Below are 25420 nucleotides of genomic sequence, written 5' to 3'. Positions count from 1 at the left end.
GGGTTTTGTATTGGCTACTGCTTTTATCTGACTGTGTATTTTTATGATCTCATGGTCTGATAGACCAGGGATAATATCATAATCAACTACTAATCCAGGTCTGTTGGTTAAGAAGAGATCTAATGTGTTGTTTAATCTAGTTGGCTTTTTAATGATTTGATCTAAACTTAGGTTGTGTAAAGTTTCTATGAAAAGCTCATTTATGTTCTTAAGGTTTTGGTGTTTATCTATGGTTAGTGTTTTCCAATTTATATCAGGTAGGTTGAAATCACCCATAATCCAAAAAACTGCATTTTTATTTGTCTCTTTAAGTGTAGTAATCTGATTACATAGTTCCTGCATGTACTCTAAACTAGAATTTGGTGGTCTGTAAATGCTGCCTATTATTAGGGATGTTGAGGTGGTATTAATTTTACAAAATGTTGATTCTATATTTTTTGGGTTAGGTAAGGTAATTTCTTCTGCTATAAGAGTGTTTTTTATTGCTAAAAGAACTCCTCCATGATTATCAGCCCTATCTTTTCTAAAAATTTCATAATTACTATTGAAAATTTCTGCATTATAAATTTCAGGATGTAGCCAAGTTTCTGTGCCTGCAATTATGTCTGGTTTCTCACATTCTAATAAAATTTCTAAGTCTGCTGTTTGACTTATGCGTGTGTGAGCTGTGTGTATTCTGTATATTTACCAATGCATTATTTAAATACCCATGATTTGTGCATGTTGGAATATTGCTTATTTGTATTTAACTTTATTATTATTATTATTATTTACCAATGCATTATTTAAATACCCATGATTTGTGCAGGTTGGAATATTGCTTATTTGTATTTAACTTTATTATTATTATTATTATTTACCAATGCATTATTTAAATACCCATGATTTGTGCAGGTTGGAATATTGCTTATTTGTATTTAACTTTATTATTAAATATTGTTCTTGTTGAAAAAATCGTTGATCACAGTTATTCACTGTTCAGTTTAAATGACCATTTATTCACTGTTCAGTTATCATGCAACTTGGTATGCTGTTGCTCGTTGGTTATTGCATTAGCCTGTGGAGGTGGGGAACCCAGTCAAGTTAGTAAGCCCCTTGATAAACTCGGAAGCTGGTTGGTGGACTACGCCCCAGAAGTGGACCACGGGTAGAAGAGATGACGAGATGATCATAATCATCATCTTTTAAGCTCTTCTATTTGCAACTTTTATTTAGTTGGCAATTTTCAATTTAACGTCCTTGACATTGTAATGTTTAGCGTGAACATCTCCAATAAACCACAAAAACTCCAACTAGCCAGGAAACAGAACGTTTGATAACTAAAGAAAAAACAAACTTTTATGTCAGTCAAATAAGTCCCCTGTTCATTTCCAGTCCCAGAAAAGATCTAACTCCAACCACTGCAAACCTTCAACTCAAAGCATTCCGTTCACATCCAGAGCATACTGTTTCCATTCATAGCTTGGGACTATGTATACAAAAGGATATGTCTCTTTCACACCAAAATAACAATGCATCGAAGCTCCCCTAACACGCTACTGACATATAGTGGTTTTAATCATAATATAGAAAGTCGCAGCTGGGGCTGCATAGACACTTGAAATACTGCACCCCTCGTTAATCTATGGACTCGTAGACAAGCTTTAGTATTATTATAGAAAGTAGGAAATAGCGATGATATTAAGCGAGACCACATTATCTAGTAGAAATATCATTATATAAGATATTAATTCAAACACAATCAAATGAAAATTTTTTTAAATTTTTTAAAATCAGAATCAGATTTAATCTAGCATAAAATTCCATGAGTTTTTACACAAAGTTTGGGTGTGTTTTGTAGGAAATTATTTACAGCGCATATATCATTTGCTGGCCTGTACGAGTGCACAAAAAAAAAAAAATCGCAATGTTTCCCAAACATTTTCCTTAACGGAACACTTCACACATTCTGAGTATTTAGCTGAACACTTCACACATTTCGAGTATTTAGCGGAACTCTTCACACATTTCGAGTATTTAGCGGGACACTTCACGTATTTTTTAAGAGAAATTAATTCAAGTGGTGGCATAATAGTTGATTATTCGCGTAGCTTTTGGAACACTAGGGTTCCGTGAGTTACCTGTTTTCAAACACCGAATTATGGCGTATATTGACCTAGTTTAACAAATCGTATATATACAAAAATGCATAGTGTCGCTGGGATGGATGGGTGTTCACTGCTGAGACAAAATCCTACAAGGGCTCCATTTCCCCTAGTGCCATTACAGCATGGAACGGGTTGCCTGAATCAGCCAAGTATGAGTCTCTAATTAACATTCACGACTAGATTAACACATGGATCATTAAGGGACGCAATTATCTCCTCTTATGAAGGCACGTATAAAAGATAAAGATCTTTGCGAGCCCTAAGAATTTCGTGATATGGCTGCACAGTTTCGACAGTGGCCCATAATGCTGCCCAATTGCTATGGTACTCCTTTTGTATTTTAGATATTTACAGTATACTTTTTATTGTTTATAATACTTACATGTAGAATATTAAGAATGAACCCACATTTAAAGTAGTAATTGTGCGGTTCTTTCACTATTTAAAAGTTTTGTTTTTAAAAACTTATTTAAAAGATATTTTCTATGTTCCACTATATCTAGTCCTCAATCATTGAATTCTACTTTGTTTCCTAACTAAATTTGTACGATTTGTGGAGTGCGACGACTTATTCGACCAAATATTGTGGACAAATTGAACAAGGCGAATGGCGTCAGAGAAAAATAGGAAAGCAAAACAGGATGTAACCAATGCGATACCGGAAACGCCAACGGCATGACAAGATGGCCGGTTCTCCCAGATGCTTATACTTTTTTGCCTGTAAGCGAATATTCCGTTTTTATCCAAGAGGAGCTCTTGATGAATTGAGCTTATTAAAGCCATTATATCTTCCTGGGACAGGTTTTTGGCTTGTCTTACAACGCAGCTGCTTGGAGGTACGCTAGAATTATTCTCCACGGCCGTAGGACTCGTTGAGACGCTCTGGGCTACGGTCGCTGTTGTGGTGGACGCTGTTACTCCTGCTGTTGTAGTCTGGGCGTCGGTCTCCCACGGCGCGGTGGATGATGGCGTCGTTATGGTCTGTAATGTAGTCTGAACCGTGGGTGTGTTCGATGCATTTTGGGATGCTGTTCCCGTGGAGTTGGTTGTAGCCGAAGTGGTCCATGAAGTAGTGGTAGTGAGGTTGGGTATAAGTGGGCTGGGAAACGTTGCGGTGTCGTTGAGCTCGATGTACTGCAATGCTGGAAATTTGACCTGAAAAAAATACGAGGTTCACTTTTTGTACAATGCTTTGTTATGACATGATTAGGAATTAGTTATTTGTTTCGGGAATAGGGTAAAGTTTTACTTAGCGACGATGACGTAAAGTGGGTTAAAAAACAAGAACGCTCTAAGTGACGCTAAAAAGAAGACGCTTCTTGTAGAGCAGTAGAATAGATATACGGATTTACGGACATAGCTGACATCGGACGATTCCCTTCTTGATTATTAAATATATTTGTAGAACAACATCAGCGTCGACTACATATTTGATTGTTTCGGCCTTTCGCCGGTGTTACTGAAGTAGTTGAGTTCAGCGTTACTTCCAGTCAGATCTACACTAGATATATTTCCAAGAATCAACACCGCGCGGGAGCCTTAACAGCTTATATTAACTCACTCTGTCTAGTACAAATGTTGAACACATTGTTCTTCCATTTACCATTCTCGGATAAAGTTGACACTGTGCACAATTATTCAATGTTCCCAACAAAACACGAATTAATCAACAAAAATAACCAACTAGTTATTTAAAAAGTGGTAATTAATTTTGTTTGATATCGAAAAGGGAAATACATTTTACTGTATTGAGATATTCGGGCTGAAAATATGGAGTTCATCCCATTAGATAATCTTTGCGTGATGTGGCAGATTCTTTCAGGGTGTAGCATTGTGTCTTACTAATTTTCCTTTAGGGCTTACTTCCGAAGTCCCCTGTTTGGGTATAGCCTCAGGGCAGCAAAGGTTTGGACTCTGAGTTTGGCTTCTCCTAGCTAAGTGTACGATAAGGCTAACAAGCACCACCTGCCCAAAACTTATTCATCAATTGTTCATTTATAAACGGGTGAAAAACATCGTCCTTAAAAAAATATAACTAGGTCACAAAGATTCGTTCAATCTTAGAAATTTTCTCCTTGACTGAATATTCACCTGTATATCCTTGGGGGACTCAGCTGTGCTCAGACTGTGACAGAAGCTGGACTTGGCGTTGGAAGAATGCCACATGTAAGCTGAGCTCCTCCAGTCCGTCTCGTTAAACCCGAGAGTGTGCTGCCCTGAATTCAGGTGAAGAGTACAGCCAGTCAGAGCAGAATCTGATAGATAGACGCATAGTAAAACAATGCTAAACACAGAATCATGGTAGAGAACTATGTCATGTGAAAAATAAAGGGTGGCTATGTTTTTTTCTGTTGTTTATCTGTTATAAAGTTTGGGTCTCAAAAACTAACAAGCAAAATAGATTTAAAAAAAAAAAGCTAAAAGGGAAGAACTCCGTCCTTAAAACTATATCTACCAATATGTACAAGTTATTTCCCTTACTCGATATCAAACAATATAATTAATTACCAATAATTAATTGACTAATTTAGTATTTTTGTTTATTGGTTCTTGTTTTGTTAGTAGGCTGATTGATAAAAACTTGGATACTGAACTGAGGGTTCCGGGTTCGAATCCTGGTGAAGACTGGGATTTTTAATTTCGGAATTTCAAGGCGCTTCTAAGTCCACTCAACTCTATTGGGTACCTGACTTTAGTTGGGTCAAGGTAAAGGCGATTGGTCGTTGTGCTGACCACATGGCAACCTCATTAACCGTGGGCCACAGAAACAGACGATCTTTACATCATCTGCCCCATAGATCCCTAGTTCTGAAAGGGAATTTACTTATGACGTTTTAGTCTTAAATTGTAAATACAAATTGCTTTATGTTAGCTCATTTTGAAATTATCCAAGACTGACAATGATCTTGTACTATAGACCTGATGCATGTTTTTTTTTTTGTGTATTAGTTATTGGCTTCTATGGCTAGCTTTTTGGTGTATTCGGTGAACCGAAATTTTTAAATTGTATATGCATACTTTTTGGGACCTTTTTAGCGATGAATACTCACATTATCTGAGTTCTTCCGTTTACGCTCTATAATCTGAATAATACAAAAGTAATTCCTGTACTTAACCTGCAATTAGGCTACACAACTCGGCTGATATGTAAGTATTGTCTACAATGAACTTTGAGGTAGAGTTCCTCTCCATGACAACGAAGACAGCCTGCTGATCAGACTTGACGTAGACACTGTAAAGCTTCGTCCACAGGGAACCCGGCGTCAGCGACGTCAGACAAGACCCGAGGAATCCCGAAGACAAACTCACGGCGTAGAACGGATGGTAGACGTCACTTTTCAGGTAGTGGAAACCGATGGACTCCAGAGCTATCACCCCGACGTCACCTGCCCTGGCAAGGCGGTAGATCCGCACAATAGGACCATAGATCTGTACGAAGGTAAGAAACATTGATTTAGTCAAAAACAATCGCGATTAACACATATATGCTTATAAAGTTTGACCAGAATAATTAAATACAAGCAGAGGCATAGCTAGGGTGGATGGGAGGGGGAGAATTTGAAAATCCCCCCGGGCCCACACTTAAGTGGGGCCCCAAATTAGTGTGTTTTTTTTACATTAAATGTTAAATATTAAGCAAAATGCAAGGGCCCCCAAAGGGGTCAAGCCCCCCGGGCCCCCAAATGATGGCAAAGTTCCTAGCTACGCCCCTAAATAGTTAGAACGAAGACAACGAACGTGCAAGCAGGCAAAGATCTAGAACAAAAGGGGTAACATTGAGCAATGTTTTTTTAGCATCGCCAAAGTAATGTTCCCTGGCCAGATAAAGCAGCACTCATTTATTCATGTTTCTAGTGGCTTGGCCAGATTCTTTTAGCTTTGGCATGTAAACGTTCGTCCTGAATAACCAATCAGTTTAAGAAAGTGTGTGAATCTTGAAATTGCTCTCCATTGTGGTGCTATATAATCTCTACTTTAAACTGCGACTGAAAACGTACCGTAAATTGAATCGGAATAAATTTTAATTAGTTTTGGCATGCAACGTTAATAAACCCGCCAAAGATGGATATATTTCACACATACTCGATCAAGCAGAACAAGAAAAATGGCTTAGTACGGTGTTGCAGTAAATGAAGCATTTGTTGTCAGTGTATGGCTGGTCGTGTGGTTTGCGCTCTGGACCGTCGTTAAGATTTATCGATGGTCCCGGGTTCAAACCCTCCCGCTCTCATCCCCCGACGTCCTGCGGGAGGTTTGGACTAGGAAGTAATTATCTTCAACTCTGAAGGAACATACGAAACATGTAAAACATTTTACAAACATTTATCGTTACGAAACATGTGTACAGTCAGCGTATCGTGTTGCCAGTTGCACAATAATTTTCTGTTGATTTAAAATCTATTCAAGTATCGCATTATTTTAGAGCCCTTGTTGTCAAGCATTATGAATTGGTTGTGTTATGTTAAGCAGCGTTTGTAGATAGCCTGGATAGTGAGAATCGTAACACTGGTGTCTTGAGTTGGGATTTACTGTGGCTTCTATCACTGTTTAAGGAAAATTCATAAGCTGCATTGGTCTGACCACATACCAGATACTGAAATCCTATAGTTGTCTAGCATGAATAGTATCCATGCCACAGCGATAGGGCCACAATATCGATGGGCGGGACATGTAGTCCACATCCAGACTATCGCCTTCCCTAACGACTTCTGTACGGGGAGCTGTATGCAGGAAAGAGCCCCATACAAGCGCTGTAAAGACAACCTTAACAGTTCCTTCAAGGAGTGTGATATTGAAGCGTGAAGCCATGTCATGAAATACGAAACAAGAAGAGTGGCCAGCATGAAAGAGCGACGAACCAACCAAAAGCTGAGAGAAGAAGCAGGCCTATCTGTAACTGACCAAACCCACCCATGCCACGTATGTGGCCGGCCTTTTAAAGCGAGGATTGGACTTATCAGTCATCTTCGTGTCCATAGAAAATGAGAAATGTGTTCATCTTCGATCACGAAGGAGGAGCTATATAGATGCTATGGCTTCAGAACAACTGCTGGACGAACTTCATTTGCAAGAATTGAAAACAAGAGGTCCGATGTCGAGGAATGAATGGGAGAAAAAATGATTTGAAAACATCTGGAGAAATGAAGAATTTGTTCTATTGACTCTGCATTAGCTTTTATCTTTGTGTCTCATACATCATTGTCAGAATATAAGTGGTCATTCAGAAATATGCCATCGTTTTTTAAGCCTTGTGAATGTCCGTAAGTAGTTGGTTGATATTTCTTTAAATATATCTATAATAAAAATCCATAGTGCCTAAAATAAAGTGACTATTCCCAGGCAGTTCTTCAAACATGGAAACGTAATTGCCTATTGTGATGTTAGTATCATCATAAAGTATTTTGGACTTCAAAGTTGAAGCACATAAACTAAAGTTTATATTTACATACAGTTGTTTGTTTACGTTGAACAGCCTACTGTAAAGTTAGTGTATATAGAGCTCATTACATTGAATTGCTTACCGTAATGTTAGTGTCATCATACAATGCTACAAGCTTCAAAGTGGAATTGCCCGGAAAGGGAACTGTGATGTAATTGTAACTCAAACTGTCTACACTTAACACCATGTCCAGGGTAATGTCTGCAGCATAGGATGTTATTGAACTCTAGGAGGAGAAATGAGTTTTAAAATATCTGGAGTCAGTAAAATATTTTATTCATACAGGGGAGAACAATGTTATCTAACAAAATCATTGACAGTGTCACTATGCTCTTTTTCATTATGGACTTCATTCACCAATGGACCTCATTCACCAATCGTAAACAAACAATATTTTGCCACGTGGTTCTCTATCTCTTCTATACAAATTACGATCTAATTTTAATACATAGTGGCTGTCACGTGACAGTTTTTTCTGTTGTTTTATCAATATGATCACGTGACTAAATGTTGTTTGTTTACGATTGGTGAATGAGGTCTATTGTTAACAAACAGCATTTAGTCACGTGATAATATTGATAAAACAACGAAAAAACTGTGTTAAGAGTTAGCATCCAATTCATATTTAAAACACACACACACACCTAGCACGTGATATGGAAGCACCAGGCACGGAGCTGCTCAAGTGATTGACCTGTATGATTTGCATATTTGAAAACTCTGCACGTAAATCTAGAGCCACACTAAGCGTATGCCGGAGGTTCAAATCGGATCCGCTTTAGAAAACTGAATATATCCATATCATGAACATGAATCATATGATAAAATAAGCACCAGTGATTTTTCATGTATAAAGACACAATAGCAATCAGTATAAATAATAAATCCACAGACACAATGTTTAAATGAAGCATATCAAATAAAACACTTACAATTTTTACTTTTGCCCATTTCTATACTCTGAGATATCAGAATGCTTGTAGAGCTCTCTGGTTTCTGGTAACTGCAAATTCTTTCTATTTTAAACCTCCCTTGATTTTTTTATGAGCTTGTTTTTTTTCCCTCTCACTTAACCTTTCGGTGCGTTCTCCGAAAAATATTCTGTCAAAACAACTTTAGCAAATTTATAAAGTAGATCTAGATAAGTAAATGGTTTGGGATCAAACCTGTATTCTGTTCCCAGAATAGACCACAACGGGTTTGTTGGCGTAGACCAAAGTTCCACTGAGATCTTCTGGAGACTGTAACTGGAGACTGACCAGGCTGCCAAGTGTTAATTTAGTTAGTTGGATCTGGCTGAAAGTAATAGCAAAGTTAGAGAACTCTTTGAGAAGTCAGTAGTTGTTGTTTCCTGATTTAACTTTCCTTAAGTTATCCCCCTTTTGTTCAGCCCGTCCAACGTTATAGTATGTAATAATAATAATGGCAACTTCTTCGATTCCGAAAACTAAGGATGAGTCTAGTGTTGCACATGACTGGAGTTTTGAGTTTTTAGTTTTGGCACATCGGCACAATTTAGGCCATGTCGTGCCCGTAATCCTTCAAGGATTAGTCTCCTTTACACGAGCTAAATTCCATACAGTTAAATAATTAAAAAAACAAGGTCTATTCACGGTTAAAATAGTAAAAGTAGTAAAAATTTAATAATTACTAAAAATCTTATGTAAATATTATAGGGTCACAATTTCACAAATCAGATCTTCGTAGTCAACCCCACCTCCCGGACAAAGCCCAGTATCTTCCCTGGGTCGACATTGTCGAATAGTGTTTTTAAGTTGTGCGCTCTAAAAATTTTTCCCTAACATCCTGGTATCTGGGGCAATCAATGAGGATATGATTCACAGTGAGCCACAGTACTCACAAATGCATATGACTACGCAGACCTAGTTGCCACATGCATATTCTTCCGCATGTTATATTATGTGGATGGGGGGGGGGACTGATGTGTGGGTGACAATCGTTCCGACCACAGCTAATGCCCAGGCATTCATCTCAGGCTTCTTGACTACCGAGCTTATGTAAAAAGTAAAGTTATGTTCTCCTTTCAGACCTTGTGGTCTGTAGGGCAGATGATATAATGGTCATCTGTTTCTGTGGCCTACGGTTAACGAGGGTGTCATGTGGCCAGCACAACAACCAACCGCCTTTACTTTTCCCAACTAATGTCAGGTACCCATTAGAGCATAAGAGCTGGGTGGACTCAGGGGCGCCCAAAGATCCCGAAATTAAAAATCCCAGTCTTCACCAGGATTCGAACCCAAGAATTCCCGCTTCGGAAGTCAAACGCTTTACCGCTTGGACACCGCGCCTCCACCGATATTATGTAGAAAAGACTCAAGAAAAAAAAAAAGACAATGTCGACTGAGTTTTGTTGTTCGCCATTGACTTTGATATGATTCTGGATTTTATGTCGGTCTCCAGTTTCAGAATTTCAAAACTTACAGAAGGAAATTTTTCCCACAAAGATAAACATAAACTGTCGAATATATTGGTAAGTCGTTAGAGCCGTATTCGAAATGTCGAAGTGTCCAGGATCCAACTTTTTTAACCCAAGAAGAATTTGCCAGCTTATTGGAGGAATTGTAAAAATAATTGTTTCCTTGTGAATAATTTTATGAAAGAAAAAATTCTGCTTATCAGATAGACAAGAAAATGTGTATCCTGCTTATCAAATAGACAAGAAATTGTGTATCCTGCTTATCAAATAGACAAGAAATTGTTTATCCTGCTTATCAAATAGACAAGAAATTGTTTATCCTGCTTATCAAATAGACAAGAAAATGTGTATCCTGCTTATCAGATAGACAAAAAATAAGAAAATGTGTATCCAGCTTATAAAATAGACTAGAAATTGTGTATCCTGCTTATCAAATAGACTAGAAATTGTGTATCCTGCTTATCAAATAGACTAGAAATTGTGTATCCTGCTTATCAAATAGACTAGAAATTGTGTATCCTGCTTATCAGATAGACTAGAAATTGTGTATCCTGCTTATCAGATAGACTAGAAATTGTGTATCCTGCTTATCAAATAGACTAGAAATTGTGTATCCTGCTTATCAAATAGACTAGAAATTGTGTATCCTGCTTATCAGATAGACTAGAAATTGTGTATCCTGCTTATCAAATAGACTAGAAATTGTGTATCCTGCTTATCAAAAAGACTAGAAATTGTTTATCCTGCTTATCAAATAGACTAGAAAATGAAAATTAGAGCTGGGTGGACTCAGGAGCGCCCAAAGATCCCGAAATTAAAAATCCCAGTCTTCACCAGGATTCGAACCCAAGAATCCCCGCTTCGGAAGTCAAACGCTTTACCGCTTGGACACCGCGCCTCCACCGATATTATGTAGAAAAGACTCAAGAAAAAAAAAAGACAATGTCGACTGAGTTTTGTTGTTCGCCATTGACTTTGATATGATTCTGGATTTTATGTCGGTCTCCAGTTTCAGAATTTCAAAACTTACAGAAGGAAACATTTTCTTGTTCCTTATCTCAAAATGCCCTCGTAGTAAAGTTGTAGATGTCAATCTGAACCTAGAGCATAGAACGCGTAGCCCGAATCAGTAAAAAACCTATGACTTTGCGGAGCCTTAAGTCTTTAACTAACATTGACGACTAGATTAACACATGTATTTTATTACATCCCCCCATCCCAGTGGAGCTAGAGCCCATGGAGGTATCTGGGCTGCTTCAACACATCCTTCCATTCAGATCTCTCCTGGGCCTTTCGTCTCCACGCCCTAACCCCAAACTGTTGCTGATCTGCCTCCACATCATCAATCCATCGCTTTCGGGGTCTGCTATTGGGTCGCCTGCCTTTTGGATTTTGGATTTATTCTCTTAGGACTTAATACATTTTATTTATTAATGTAATTGTAAATAAATTGCGTTATTTTATTTTTTCGCTGTTTATTATTTTATTTTAATAAGGGCCACCAAATATCTATGGCCGGTCCTGTTAAAATGATAGATACTACATAATAATAATAATAATAATGATGGGTTTGTAGCCTCGGTAGTGCAGTAGGTAGCGCGTCAGTCTCATAATCCTTATAAGTAGAGCGATCTGAAGGTCGTGAGTTCGATCCTGGGGCATACTTTTTTATTAATTTTTTTTAATCACTAATATTTTTCTACGAGAATATTACATGAAGCTCGACCCTGGCAGTACCAGAGAAGGAATACTCGTTCGTCTGTCACATAATAATAATAATAATAATAATAATAAATAGGGAAATATAGGAAACCCCAAATTGATAAATATTAAAATTTTACTTAACTGTTATATATTAGTTTCCCCTTTTGCAGACACTGCGCCCACCCCTTTGAAACCGTAAACCATATCCTCTTTGAATGCCCCTCCCTAATCCACTACAGCCCAACATAACCAACACCCTGTACGGCAGTGCTGAACAACTGGAGAAAACAGCACACTTTGTTTTCCTTGGCACAGTCTGCAAAAGAGCTCACAGCTCAGCAGCAATAAAGCTGGCTAGAAGAAGAAGAAGAATATCTTAGTTTCTGTAAAATGTTATATAATTGTAAGTAAAGTTAACTTTTCAGACCTTACTACCTATCACAAGGTAGTGTACAGACCCTCTGCCTATATCGGTGACTATTAACGAGGTTGTCATGTGGCCAGCACAACGACTAACCACCTTTACTCTCCCCAACTAATGTGAGGTAACCATCAAGAGTTGGGTGGACTCTGAGTCTTCAGATAAAATCCCGAACTTCAAAATTTCAGTTTTTTTCAAGATTTGAACCCTTTACCCTCAGTTAGTAAGCCAAGCGCTTTACCTTATTGGGCAACATATAACTATTAAAATGACAACGTACTGAAATGTCATTCCGCTGTAAGTGACTGACACTGGCACTGTCTGGTCACGTGGATACCGGATTATAACCTCAGTGTTATTGAGCATAGCAGAAATAGAAATCTGTGAAGTAAGGGAGATAATTAAAACAATTAATATAAAGATTTATTAACCAGATTTGTGTCCCTTGATAACGAACTGATAATTCAGCGTTTATCAGACCCACGAAAAAGAAAAAAAAAGTAGGAAAAAAAAGGGGGGGGGCAATGAACGTGCTGTTTATATTTTTATGTCAGAACGCTCAAATTTTTTACCACCATAATGTAGAATAGCCTAACGTGAATGAAAGGTCATCGACATGAAGACCTACTTAAAACTTACTTGACCTAATTTTACAAGCCTTTAAAAAGCAACCTATTTGGACATGCACTCTTCCTGCTATGAGAAATGAATGCCAGGAGAATGAATTCAGAATGAAGGAAAACGCCTGGAGCCGGAGGCCCGGCCCCGGCCATGAGGGAAATGGGGTGTTTGTCACAAGCAAAAGTTTGAGAAACACTCCAGTACATGCTTAGATATTACCTCAGTATTATATTGATATAAGCCCCCAATAGTGACATGAAGCCTTGTCACACCTCATCAAGTCAGTGGAAACAAGACCCCCTTTCTTTGACTGGGGAATCTCTTGGGGAAATCCATCGCATTTAAAAGGAAATGAAGCAAGCATCAAGTAGGTCAGATAACTGGAGATAAAGGAAACTTTCTTATTTTCATGCGCTAGGACAAAGTCATATAAGTTCTCCTTCTTCTCTAGAGCCATTATGTCATGGTCGGGTTGCCTGAATCAGCCAGGAAAACCAATAACTAAGTACAGCTCTGTTCTTTAATTTACACACACATCTTGATAAACACACAGATACGCATAGCACGTAATTGTCTTGTGATTTGAAGAAGCATCATTTATGGATAAGATAAGATAAGATTAATCTATGTCTACAATTACATATCTTTTTAAAATCTGCAAAGTTGCATATAGAAATGACCACTGGACTGACTTCATAAACTGACCACTAGACTATTTTAAAGTCGCGCCTGTAATTTATAAGACGAAGTGATAAGACGAAGTGATATTATGAATAGACAGTGGCGTAGCAAGGTGCTCATGGGCCCAGGTTTAAGAATATGATGGTGGGTCCCTCCACTAGATGGTTAAATGACAAACAAGTCCAGTCATCATGTATGCATCAGCAGGTTATTAAAAAAAGTCATTCCTTTGCTGGTACTGCCCTTTATAACACAAAGAAAGCCGAGTAAAATTATATAAGGAATTGATACCTTTGGTTTATAGATTTTTTAAAGTGCTTTTGTGGGCCCCTATTGGTCATGGGCCAGGGGTTCATTGAACCCCTTCGCGCCATGGATGCTACGCCACTGCATAAAGAGTCATATATATTGGTGCAGGCATGTATTCCTGAGGTCGTGAGCTACCTTGTTTAAAGAAAGAAAACTTGTTTGGGAAAGGGAGAAACAGATCACACCGCAGAACTGTTTACACCTGGACTACATGTAGATAACTTTTTTTTTTAAAAGAGACAATTGGGAAAAGTTCGAATGTTTTTTTAAAAAGAGACAAAAGTTAGAATTTAAAAAAAAAAAGAGAGAATCGGGAAAAGTTCGAATTTTAAAAAAAGAGACAATTGGGAAAAGTTCGAATTAAAAAAAAAAAGAGACAATTGGGAAAAGTTAGAATTTTTTTAAAAAGACAATTGGGAAAAGTTCGAATTTAAAAAAAAAAAAAAGAGACAATTGGGAAAAGTTCGAATTTAAAAAAAAAAAAAGAGACAATTGGGAAAAGTTCGAATTAAAAAAAAAAAAGACAATAGGGAAAAGTTCGAATTAAAAAAAAACAAAAAACAATTGGGAAAAGTTCGAATTTTTTTTTGAAGACAATAGGGAAAAGTTCGAATTTTTTAAAATAAGACAATAGGGAAAAGTTCGAATTTTTGTAAAGAAGACAATACTGAAAAGTTCGAGATAGTGTAGTATGTGTTTTCACTTACATGACTTCCTGTGCTGGGCGAGCCAGGGGTCAAAACGAAGTAACTCGTGGCGAAGTTGAGAAGAGGGTAGACCAGAGTTGTCCCTGTTTGATTGTTGGATTTTTGAAACAGGACCACAGTCACGTGTCGAGTTGACGTCAGAACGTGCACCCCTTTGTAGAAACCTAGGAAGGAAACACATCCATATGTTATACTAATAGATACCTTGCTGCATGGGAGGCCCACTCTTATCTTATTAAATACAGACGTTACTTCAAAAAAGAAGATGCTTGTTAACCTTAAATTCTGCCAAGTCGCTGGTTTTCCTGGCTGGCTCAGGCAACCCATTCCCTCTTGTGAGGTCAGACAAATGGCTATCAGTATTGAGTGGCAGTTCTCTTTAGTTGTTATTGATTTCCTACGTTACACACACACACACACGACTTTATTTTTCATGCATTTGTGTCTGTGGGTGCGTGTGTGTGCATGCATGTTTGTGTGTATATGGCATGTGTAATCGCATATAAAAAGGTGTTAACATCAATCAGGCAAAGTATAAGGACAACTTGACGGAAAACAAATGTGTTTAATTGAAACAATTTAATATTATTAGGAAAACAAAGGAAACAAATTGGGACAGTATTGTTATCGCATGTAACAGTCACGTGGAAAAAATTGGTAATTAAAAAAAATTATGCCCCGGGTGAGGATCGAACTCACGACCTTCAGATCGCTCTGCTTAATTGGATTATGAGACTGACGCGCTACCTACTGCGCTACCGAGGCTACAAGAACGAGGGTGGAAGGAGAGATAACTCAGCTCTCAAAGGGACTTTTTTAAAACGTACATGTTACATCCATATGAACTATACATTGTCCGTCTTGTGTGTTTGCTTGGGTAAATAACTGATTGTCAGTGCCGGATAATCGTGTGTGAAGGCACTGGGCAGGACTTTTGTGCAGACCCCAAAACGCTTCAAACGTTCGTATTCATGCTTGTAATGTTTAGCATATTTCGGATGTTATTCCAGAGTAAAAAATAATCTACTTCCGAGTCCAGACCTCCCAGAGGACGTCGGGGACGACAGCGGGCAGGGTATGAACCCTGGACCATCGTGTCGACCGAACGACAGTCCAACGAGCATACCGCACGGCCAGGCAGCCATCCACTTAAATAATATTATTAAATCTAATAGCATGTTATATTTCTGTCTCCGTGGCACAGTAGTGGTCACAAGTTGGGCATACGTAATCATCAGGCGCGGTTGCAATTGTAACCCTTCTTTCTACTACTGTTGTGTATGGCATATGCAATTCGGGACCCTTTCTTTATGCTCGCTCTCCATGTGGATCTATCTAGTTCCAAGTCATGGTTCCTTTGAGAGATGAGTTATCTCTCCCTCCACCATCAGTATTGTAGACTCAGTGGCGCAGCAGGTAGCGTGTCAGTCTCATAATCCTAGTAAGCAAGGCGATCTGAAGGTCGTGAGTTCCATCTTCGCCTGGGTCATAATTTATTTTAATTACAAATATTTTTATAATTTTGCCGCCCAATGCGCTAACGGCGCGGGAGGATCTAGGTCTAAGTAAGTAAGGCGAAGTGACTTAGTTGGTCCCAAAAGAAGTTAAAAAAAAATAAATAAATAAACAGCGAAACAAAAAATTACGCAATTTATTTAAATCTCAGAGTACTCCAACAATAACATTGGACACAAGTTTCTCTTTTTCTTCTCTAAATTAAAAAAAAAAGATTTGAGTCCTGTGCTAGGCCCCTTCTGATCGGAGCCCTGGACGGCTGCCTGATTTTCTTATGCCTAAAGCGGTCCCAGGTATATATCAGTTACTGTGAAATCATGTATAAATTATAAACCCTAAGGAGTCGCCATTCAGATTAAAAGTTCTACTAATAGCTGACTACTTCGTCATAGTTACACATTTGAATAATTTATTTTGACCATTTGTCATCATCTTAATGACTGCAGTAAGCCTACGATAGTGACAAGCAATTTAAAGGGACGTTACTATTTTATTACGTTTAATATTTAGACAGTCCATATTTGTATTCTTTCTCTTCCACTACGAGTCTCCGACGATACTCAGATGATGTCAGTCCTAATCAGCTCAATTACGCTTAGCAAGAAATGAATAAAGTGGGACAGTTACCAGTGTCGTTCATTTCTGCTTCCACGTTCATTGGGATTACCGCAGCTCTATATGACGTCACCCAGTCGTATATAACAGAGGCGGATCCGTTGGTCAGGTTTTGTTGAAGTTTAAGGTAGGTTACATCAGAGGCCACTGAAAACAAGGCGGAAATACAGCGTTGAGTTTTTTTTTTAATTATCTATCTATCTATCTATCTATCTATCTATCTATCTATCTATCTATCTATCTATCTATCTTTCTATCTATCTATCTATCTATCTATCTATCTATCTATCTGTCTGTCTGTCTGTCTGTCTGTCTATCTATCTATCTATCTATCTATCTATCTATTTATCTATCTATCTGTAGATATAAAGCCAGTTAATACCCGATCTAGATAGACTATGTTGGTTACTACGTGACATGGTAAATAATGAAAGGCTAGATAATGGTAACTTCGTTGGAAAGCAACTTGATAATTTGGTCACTTGTAATTCTCTATTTGGTAACTTGGTAAATTGTTGACACGGTGAATTGAACTACGTAGTAACGTGCTGATAGAGTACATCGTCAACTTGCTAACTTGGTCACACGGTAACAACTTGGTAACATGGAAAATTTTGTCACATGGTAACTTGGTAACATAAAACTGAGTCACATGATAACTTGGTCACATGGTAACAACTTGGGCACATGGAAAATTTTGTCACATGGTAACTTGGTAACATAAAATTTTGTCACATGGTAACTTGGTAACATGGTAACAACATGGTCACATTGAAAATGTGTCACATGGTAACTTGGTAACACGAAATCTGAGTTACATGGTAACTCGATGACATTTCATTAAGCCAATTAATTCCAAGCTTACGAGGAGCTTTTATGAGTTTCTCCTTTCTGAAGTGGATTCAAAATTACAATCAATTAATTTCTTTATTTACAGTCCACCCAATTTTCACACAATTTTCATGTGCGTCTATTTATTTATTCAACTCATTACTGAATACAAAGAAACATTGGAGTCGAATTCGGGAATTCCCTCTGAAAACTATTCGAAACACAAATATACATTTGAGTCAAGTGCTAGAGAGCATATTTAAAATTGCCAACTTTTGTTTTTAAGATGTTTCTATTTATAACGGTCAAACCAGAGTTTTCACTGTGTGACCAATAAGTATTTTTTTCCCACAAAGATAAACATAAACTGTCGGATATCTAGGAAAGTCGTTAGAGCCATACTGGAAATGTCAAAGTGTGATCCAACTTTTTGAACCCAAGAAGAATTTGTCAGATTATAGGAGGAATTGTAAAAATAATTGTTTCCTTGTGAATAATTTTATGAAAGAAAAAAAATTCTGATTATCAGATAGACAAGAAAATGTGTATCCAGCTTATCAAATAGACTAGAAATAGTGTATCCTGCTTATTAGATAGACTAGAAATTGTGTATCCTGCTTATCAGATAGACTAGAAATTGTGTATCCTGCTTATCAAATAGACAAGTGTTCATTGTATCAGTTTTAATAGATTTATTATACAAATATTTTCTGTACAACTCTAACTGCTACAAACTTTCTACTAATTGTTCAACAAACTCTCACTACAAGTTCTAGCTCTAATTTCACTCTCTAAATTCTAACTCTCTCCTCAAGCTCGAAGTTCTAACTTACTCTCTCTATAAGCTCCAAACTCTAACTTACTCTCTCTTTAAGCTCCTAATTCTAACTAACTCTCTCTATAAGCTCCAAATTCTAACTTACTCTCTCTACAAGCTCTAAGTTCTAACTTACTCTCTCTACTAGCTCCAAGTTCTAACTAACTGGCCCTAACAAAAATTAGGCCTTAATTGCATTACATGCATTTTCACATGTACCAGTTCGAACACACCACGAAGAGACTTTGATAGCCTTGCGTCTCTCAATCACGTCTCACGGTCACCCACCCGTATCGTATCAACAAACATCTTTCTCTCATCCAGACATTGACACTTGTGCCTCTCGTCTCTCCAGCCCTCACACTTTTGCGTATCAAAGATGTCAATAAAGCTGATCAGAGCGACTTCTTCTTCTTCTTGAAACTGTCAGGTAGAGTTGAGCCTTCGGCTCTTGGAACTCTAGGCCAGCAAAACTGAACAAGAGCTCCCTCTCACCGGCCTGAATAAGAACAGTGTACACTGTTCTGTCTGACGGGTGGGTCAGACTCGCGGCAAGAGACCGCGTACACTAAGACGCCCTCCATTTTCCTTTTCTATACCAGGCTAACTGTGCGGGACACGCCATTTATGTAACGGCCCCTTGAGGAACAGCGCTTGGATTGTGACAAGGTTGTGGGAGCTTTTTTACAACTCCGCACAGTGCAATGAGGATTCTCTCGCACCCCCTTAGGCACCCCCACAGGAGTCTTGTTTTGCTACCCTTTAGCCTAATCGTTTCCTCCTACGATCGTTTCCACCCGGGCGCCACTATGAGGCAGGGTAGCATGCCCGGGATCAGAGCGACAAGAAACTGGCAATTGATTCTTGTTACCTGACGTGACTTGCAACTCCGCACTTTTCGATGACGTCATCTCAGTTTCAAGTAGTGGAATCAAGTAAGTGACATTCAAGGCATCTGAAACATCCACAAATTAAATAAGTAGGACAAAAGAAAGTGGCAACAAGAAAATATAAAAACAGTTTAAAAATAAACAATAACAATGCTTCTGTTTAATGTAGCTGTATCAACTAGTTTGAAACAGTCATCAATTAAATTTGTAATAGGTCTAGATTAAGAATAATAAAATCTTTGCGATTAAAAATATTTTTACCAATTTTTTTTGTTTGTCGCAATTTCATGCTTTTAGCTTTGTCAATGTGCTATGATCCTATCAGTTGTTTGAAACAATTGGAACAAAGGGAAGGGGACGAAAGAAGGGGTAACAGTGTGAATCATGAATGTTTTCGTGATGGCTTTTTAAATGCATTTATAAAAAGAAAAAAAAAAGTTGAAAGACCTGAATTCGAACTCGAGGTGTCAAGTCTCCTCAAGCTAAGACACTAACCACAGTGCGAATCGCTTAAGAAAATAGAAGTTTTTATGCTAGCAATATACCTGATGAAAACATCGCCAAAATGCAACGGAAGGCATTTTTGCAAAGACCTTCCTATAGGGAACAGTCCCAGGAAAAAGAAGAACAAGCAGAGAAAGCGATGGAAAGACATCATAAAAGACTGGGCGAGCCTGCCATCGAAAGAGGTTCTATCGAAGACAGAGGAATGTAAAAAATACGGTCAACAAATGTGGCCAGTACAATGACCAACCGCTTTTACTTTCAGAACTGATGTCAGATACCCAACAGAGTTTAATGAACTCAGGGACGTCCTTAAGGTCGAGACTATGGGATAGAAAGCCAAACGCTTTACCACTCAGTCACAATGCCCCAAAATAGAATAAATGAATCTACATTAAAAGTATCTGATTTCGCACACACACGAAAACAAACATTTGGTGTACTTGATTTATTCCCCCCTCCTTGTTTCTCCTCGTGACTTGACTTATCTTATCTTCTTATCTTATATAATACAGACGTTACTTTTAAAAAAGAAGATGATTACGTCCTACGCGTCATGCATTTAGTCATGCTTATAAACCAATGACTTAAATTCTGCCAAGTCACTGGTTTTCCTGGGTAGCTCAGGCAACCCATTCCATGCTCTAATAGCACTAGGGAAGAAGGAGTATTTGTACAAATTTGTCCTAGCATAAGGGACGAGGTGTGTGCCTTTATCTTTGTGTCTTTCTGAGTATTTTATTAAATTTTGTTTTTGTATTTGAAGATTATGGTTCAGTGTTTTATGTATAATTGCTACTTTACTTTTGAGTCTTCTGTCCTGAAGGCTTTCTAAATTTAGTGATTTTACTAAAGGTGTTACTCTAGTCAAATGTGAATATTCAGTTGTTATAAATCTCACTACTCTATTTTGTGTCTGTTCCAGTTTCTTAATGTTTTCATGAGTTCAGGGGTCCCAAATAGAGAATGCTTATTCTATTATTGGCCTAACCAAGGTTAAATAACATTTTAGTTTTATGTTCTTATTTGATTGATAGAAATTTCTTTTAATAAATCCTAATGCTTTGTTTGATTTTTTGATAGTTTCGTCAATATGGGGATTCCATGACAGTTTTTCATTTATTGATATAAGTAAGATTTCAATGCAGGACCTTTTTCGTCAAGAGTGATGCACCATTTTACAATTGTACGTAATCAAAAAGAATGTATTCAGGGTTTTCCCCCTTGTGAGCCTCGTGAGGTCAGAGGTTGTAACAGGGGAAGCAAGCGGTCGAGAACGTGTAAAAGAAAGAAAAAATAAAGGACATGTCCTTGACCTTTTTGACACAGAGGTCGCCCTAATACAGTAGTTCCGTTGAAGTCATTAAGCTGTAGAAAGATCTGCTCTGTGACATAGACAGCCCAACTCATGCTGTCCTCTCCTTTCGCTTCGGTGAAGTCGTTAGGCTCGCCAGGAAACCAATCGCTGATGTTGCTCGGGGTGTCGGTGGATAGCCAGGTGAAGTAGCCCTCGTGGCTCATGTCGCTGCCTCCCAGGTAGATGTTAGTTCCGTACAAGGGATCTGACAGAGAACGTAAGAATAGATTAAGTGCTGCTCATAAGGTATCGGTAAAGGTGTACTAGTAAGGACAATTAAGTATCGACATTTGGCGAGGACATTCAGGTAAGGACATCAAGTGCCAACATTTGGCGAGGACATTTAGGTAAGGACATTAAGTGTCGACATTCGGTGAGGGCATTCAGGTAAGGACATCAAATGCCAACATTTGGCGAGGACATTTAGGTAAGGATTATGGTGTCGGAAGTAGGCTTTTAGGTGTAGAAACTGAAACCCCATAACAGTTTAAATATAATAATTTTATTTATAAACCGCTGTTAAAGAAAAAAATGTAGGCTTTAGACGCTGTGATAACATTACAAACATAATCACGACAGATACAATGACAAAATAATCTAAAAAAAAATTAAAACAAGGTAGTTCTTAATGTTTTTGAAATAAGTGTAGCTTGTTGTAGCTTGTCTGTCTGAGATCAATGGGGAGTGAATTCCAAACCTTTGGTCCGTGCACTGAAAAAGCCCGCAGACCGTAGATTGTGAGGTAGAATTGAAAGATAGTGTTAGTCAAAGAAAACTCCAAGATTCCGCACAACATGGAGATAAGGAACCTGGCAGTTTGTGATAAAAAGAAAATCTGTGCTCTCGACTTTTAAGATATTGTTCCGAGTGTTCATGTTAATTATTTCTGTCTGAATCTTATTATTTGGCTAACATACAGTAGTAATAAATAGAACTTGACATAAGTTTTCTTTTGAAACATTTACTTACCCTTCAATTGCCACACCGCGCTGGAGCTGCCCGTCACTATGGCCATTCTGTTGATGGTCATCACCTGGGATCCGATGTAACTGAAGTTCATGTAGAGATTGCTCTCGGATACCCAAATGTCATTCTTTTGACGGCTCCAGGATATCGATAGTTTCAGGAACTGGAACCGAAGGGAACAAGTCACAATGTTGGTATCGGCTTTAAATACTTTATGTCGAAAAGAGAGAGAGAGAGAGAGAGAGAGAGGAGGAGGAGGAGGAGAGAGAGAGAAGGTGAAAGAGTAAAAGGGGAAGAGAACGTAAATGGGGAAAAACAGAGAGAAAGGAGGAAAGAGAAAGCGGGATTGAGAGAAAGGGGGAGGGGAAGGGAGAGTGAGGAGGAGAAAAACTAAAAGAGTTAAAGAGAGAGAATGTAAGAAAAAGAAATAGACAAAAGAAGGTGAGAGTGTGCCAGGGAGAAAGAAAAGGAAAGCAGAGAAAGAGAGAGAAAGAGAAAGAGAGAAAAAATGAGAGAGAAAGAGAGAGAAAGAGAAAGAGAGAAAAAATGAGAGAGAAAGAGAGAGAGATTAAGAGAGAGTAAATGAGAGAGAAAGAGAGAGAGAGAAAGAGAGAGTAAATGAGAGAGAAAGAGTGAGAGAGACAAAGAGAGGGAAAGAGTGAGAGAGAAAGAGAGAAATCGATAGTACGAGAGAAGAAGAGGAGATTGAGAGAGAAAGAGACGGTAGGAGAGAGTGAAAGAGAAAGAGAGATGAGCTAGAGAATGTAAGAGAGAAAGAGAAGAGAGTGTGTAAAAAAAAAAAGACTCTCAAATGGGAAAAAAAAATAAACACCACACTAAACATTCTAATTTTCTCCTAATTCTCTCCCGCTAATTCTCTCCTTCTATTCTCTTACTCTGTTACACTGGAAATTAGGAATCGAGATGCTAGAACTCAACAGTTCACAGTTCTGATGGCTGCAAGATTTCAAAGTCGCATTCCTGAGATTCACCCTGAAATAACAGCAGGCCTCTAAAATACAGTCTCAATAATGACCTACATCTAGAACCAGCATATCAAAATGCATTCAGAGCACTGGCGGATCCAGGGGGGGGGGCGGTAGGGGCGATCGAACTTTAGTATAGGATTCACACAATTTGTATACGAATTTATTACTTATGTTAAAAATATATACTAATTATTTATATTTCAATCTATTTTTAGATTATTTCGCCCCCCCTTCTAGTATGTTGGCCGATTTGGTGGGGTCGGGAGGGGGCGATGGTATCAATCCCGCCCCCCCCCTACACTTTCGAGTGGGGGGGGGGTGGTCCAATTTATTGGTAGAAATCACAGCCTGCTAGCAAATCAATTAATTATCTATATCCTTGTAACTTGTTATTGATATTTTAACCGATCTTTATATTATGTCGTTTCCTGTTTGCCGATTGGTGGGGGGGGGGACGAATACCTCTTCTGCCCTTCCCACCTAAACCCTTTGAGTGGGGGGGGGGGCGGTCCGTTTTTATGGAGAAATCATAGTTTGTGAACAAAATTAGTTGAATTAATATATAAATTTTATATTATGACGCTCCCTTTCTGGTATTTTGGCCGATTCGGTGGGATGAGGGGGGGGGGGGGCGATTGCATGTACAGCCCTCCCCACTCTAGTCCTCTGAGTGCTGGGGAGGGGCGGTCCTATTTTTATGGAGAATCATAGTTTGTGAATAAAATTAGTTGAATTAATATATAATATAAACTACGTATTGATATGTGACCCATTGTAAATATGTCGTACCACACTCTAACCTCAAATTGTATCATTAGTAAATTTAAATGAAAAAGGGTTGTACCAGGTGAGAGGGGCGATACATGCAATCGCATTTCCCCCATCGGACAAATCAATACTTTTTCTTTTTGTATTATAGTTAAGAAATTACAAAATTAAAAAAATCTGTCACTAATATAATTTATATATACTATAAATTAAATTCTTATATCGAGTCGCCCCATACCTATTCTTTAATGCCAAATGCAATCTTTAGCAGAAATTAGTAAAGGAGCGAGGATTAATCGTTTTCACTCTACCGCCATTCCCATTTCCAGACAGAGTTTTTGTAATTTCACATGAAGTTATCATAAGTATTTTAAGAAAGTCTTTGCATTGGAAAAGTTAGAATTCAAACGAAATTTTTCAGTATAAGCGTCATGATTGAGATGAGTTCTAAACTCAAATAACGCCTTCATAGTCACCTTTTCCCAACCTTTTCAATCTGATATTTTTCTAGCTAAATAAATTTGGGACTATAACTCACAATTTATACTAGAGTTTTCTTGAATAATATTTATCGAATAAGTTTTTTTTCGGCGGCGATCCTCAAAGCCAAAATCTAAATACGTGGGGTATCCTATCTTTTCAAGGAACAAATCGGTTTTATTTGCAATGTATTATGGGCCTATAAATTCAAATTAGAATATTTTTCAAGTACAACATTATTCGAAAGGTCGTTTTTTAATAGTATGAATAATGAGCTTCAGGTCAGGAGAATGCGTTTCTGCAGTGAAGAATGCAAGAAAACGCTTTTGGCGTCGGGGCTTCGCCCCTAACTTCATTTATGGGTAATTAGTTGTAGATGTCAGGAGAATGCGTTTCTGCAGAGAAGAATGCAAGAAAACGCTTTTGGCGTCGGGGCTTCGCCCCGAACTTCATTTATTGGTAATGAGTTGTAGATGTCAGGAAAATGCGTTTCTGCAGAGAAGAATGCAAGAAAACGCTTTTGGCGTCGGGGCTTCGCCCCGTACTCCATTGATGAATAATGAGCTGCACTTGTCAGGAGAATGCGTTTCTGCAGTGAAAAAAGCAAGAAAACGCTTATGGCGTCGGGGCTTCGCCCCGAACTTCACCAGTGAACCTTATAGCGCTGCCCCAGTTGTTTTGTTTTTCGCAGAAGGTTGAGAAATGCTGCTTTTTTTATTCTCATATTTATATATATATATATATACATATGTGTGTGTGTGTATGTGTGTGCGTGCGTGTGTGTGTGTGTGTGCACGTTTATACGTAGGGTTAGGGTTTACTGGGCGTTAGGGTTAGGGTTTGGAAAAAAATCGCCCCCCCCCACTCCAAAGTTCTGGATCCGCTAGTGATTCAGAGTAAATATTACTCTGATTTAAACCCAGCTTGTTGTGATGCGCTTATCTTATCTTATAAAATAGAGACGTTACTTCAAAAAAGAAGATGATTACGTCTTACGCGTCATGCATGTTAACCGATGACTTACATTCTGCCAAGTCACTGATTTTCCTGGCTAGCTCAGGCAACCCATTCCATGTTTTAATAGCACTAGTGAAGAAGGAGCATTTGTACTAATTGGTCCTAGCAGAAGACTTGGAACAAGACTTCATAATTTCTCTAGTCATAAGTACTTCACTAGCAGAGTGGTTAGCACGTCGGCCCGGGGAGGCGTTAGTCACGAGG

At 38.3% G+C, this 25420-nt stretch overlaps 1 protein-coding gene and 1 non-coding gene across 2 annotated transcripts in view; both read right to left on the bottom strand.

Annotated features, from left to right (window-relative positions):
- Positions 1–1899: 1899 nt before the first annotated feature.
- The window catches only part of LOC106053813 (serine-rich adhesin for platelets-like), a 44650-nt gene continuing 21129 nt past the window's right edge, over positions 1900–25420 (bottom strand). The window contains exons 9-20 of the mRNA XM_056011650.1: positions 22859–22955; positions 21966–22125; positions 20956–21201; positions 19117–19200; positions 16610–16744; positions 14468–14631; positions 12430–12530; positions 8754–8883; positions 7670–7813; positions 5264–5576; positions 4239–4402; positions 1900–3302 (exon numbers count right to left, since the gene is read on the bottom strand). Of these exons, the coding sequence (XP_055867625.1) occupies positions 2658–3302; positions 4239–4402; positions 5264–5576; positions 7670–7813; positions 8754–8883; positions 12430–12530; positions 14468–14631; positions 16610–16744; positions 19117–19200; positions 20956–21201; positions 21966–22125; positions 22859–22955 (2383 nt within the window). The 3' untranslated portion in view covers positions 1900–2657. The remainder of the gene's footprint in view (positions 3303–4238; positions 4403–5263; positions 5577–7669; positions 7814–8753; positions 8884–12429; positions 12531–14467; positions 14632–16609; positions 16745–19116; positions 19201–20955; positions 21202–21965; positions 22126–22858; positions 22956–25420) is intronic.
- On the bottom strand, positions 15142–15232 carry Trnam-cau (transfer RNA methionine (anticodon CAU)). Its single transcript is given in 2 exon segments — positions 15142–15177; positions 15196–15232. It is a non-coding gene; the product is annotated as a tRNA-Met (tRNA).

The sequence above is a fragment of the Biomphalaria glabrata genome, chromosome 14 (assembly GCF_947242115.1).
Source record: "Biomphalaria glabrata chromosome 14, xgBioGlab47.1, whole genome shotgun sequence".
NCBI classification, from domain to species: Eukaryota; Metazoa; Mollusca; class Gastropoda; family Planorbidae; genus Biomphalaria; species Biomphalaria glabrata.
The sequence above is the reverse complement of the archived record's forward strand: the minus strand, read 5'-3'. Positions and strand labels throughout refer to the sequence as shown.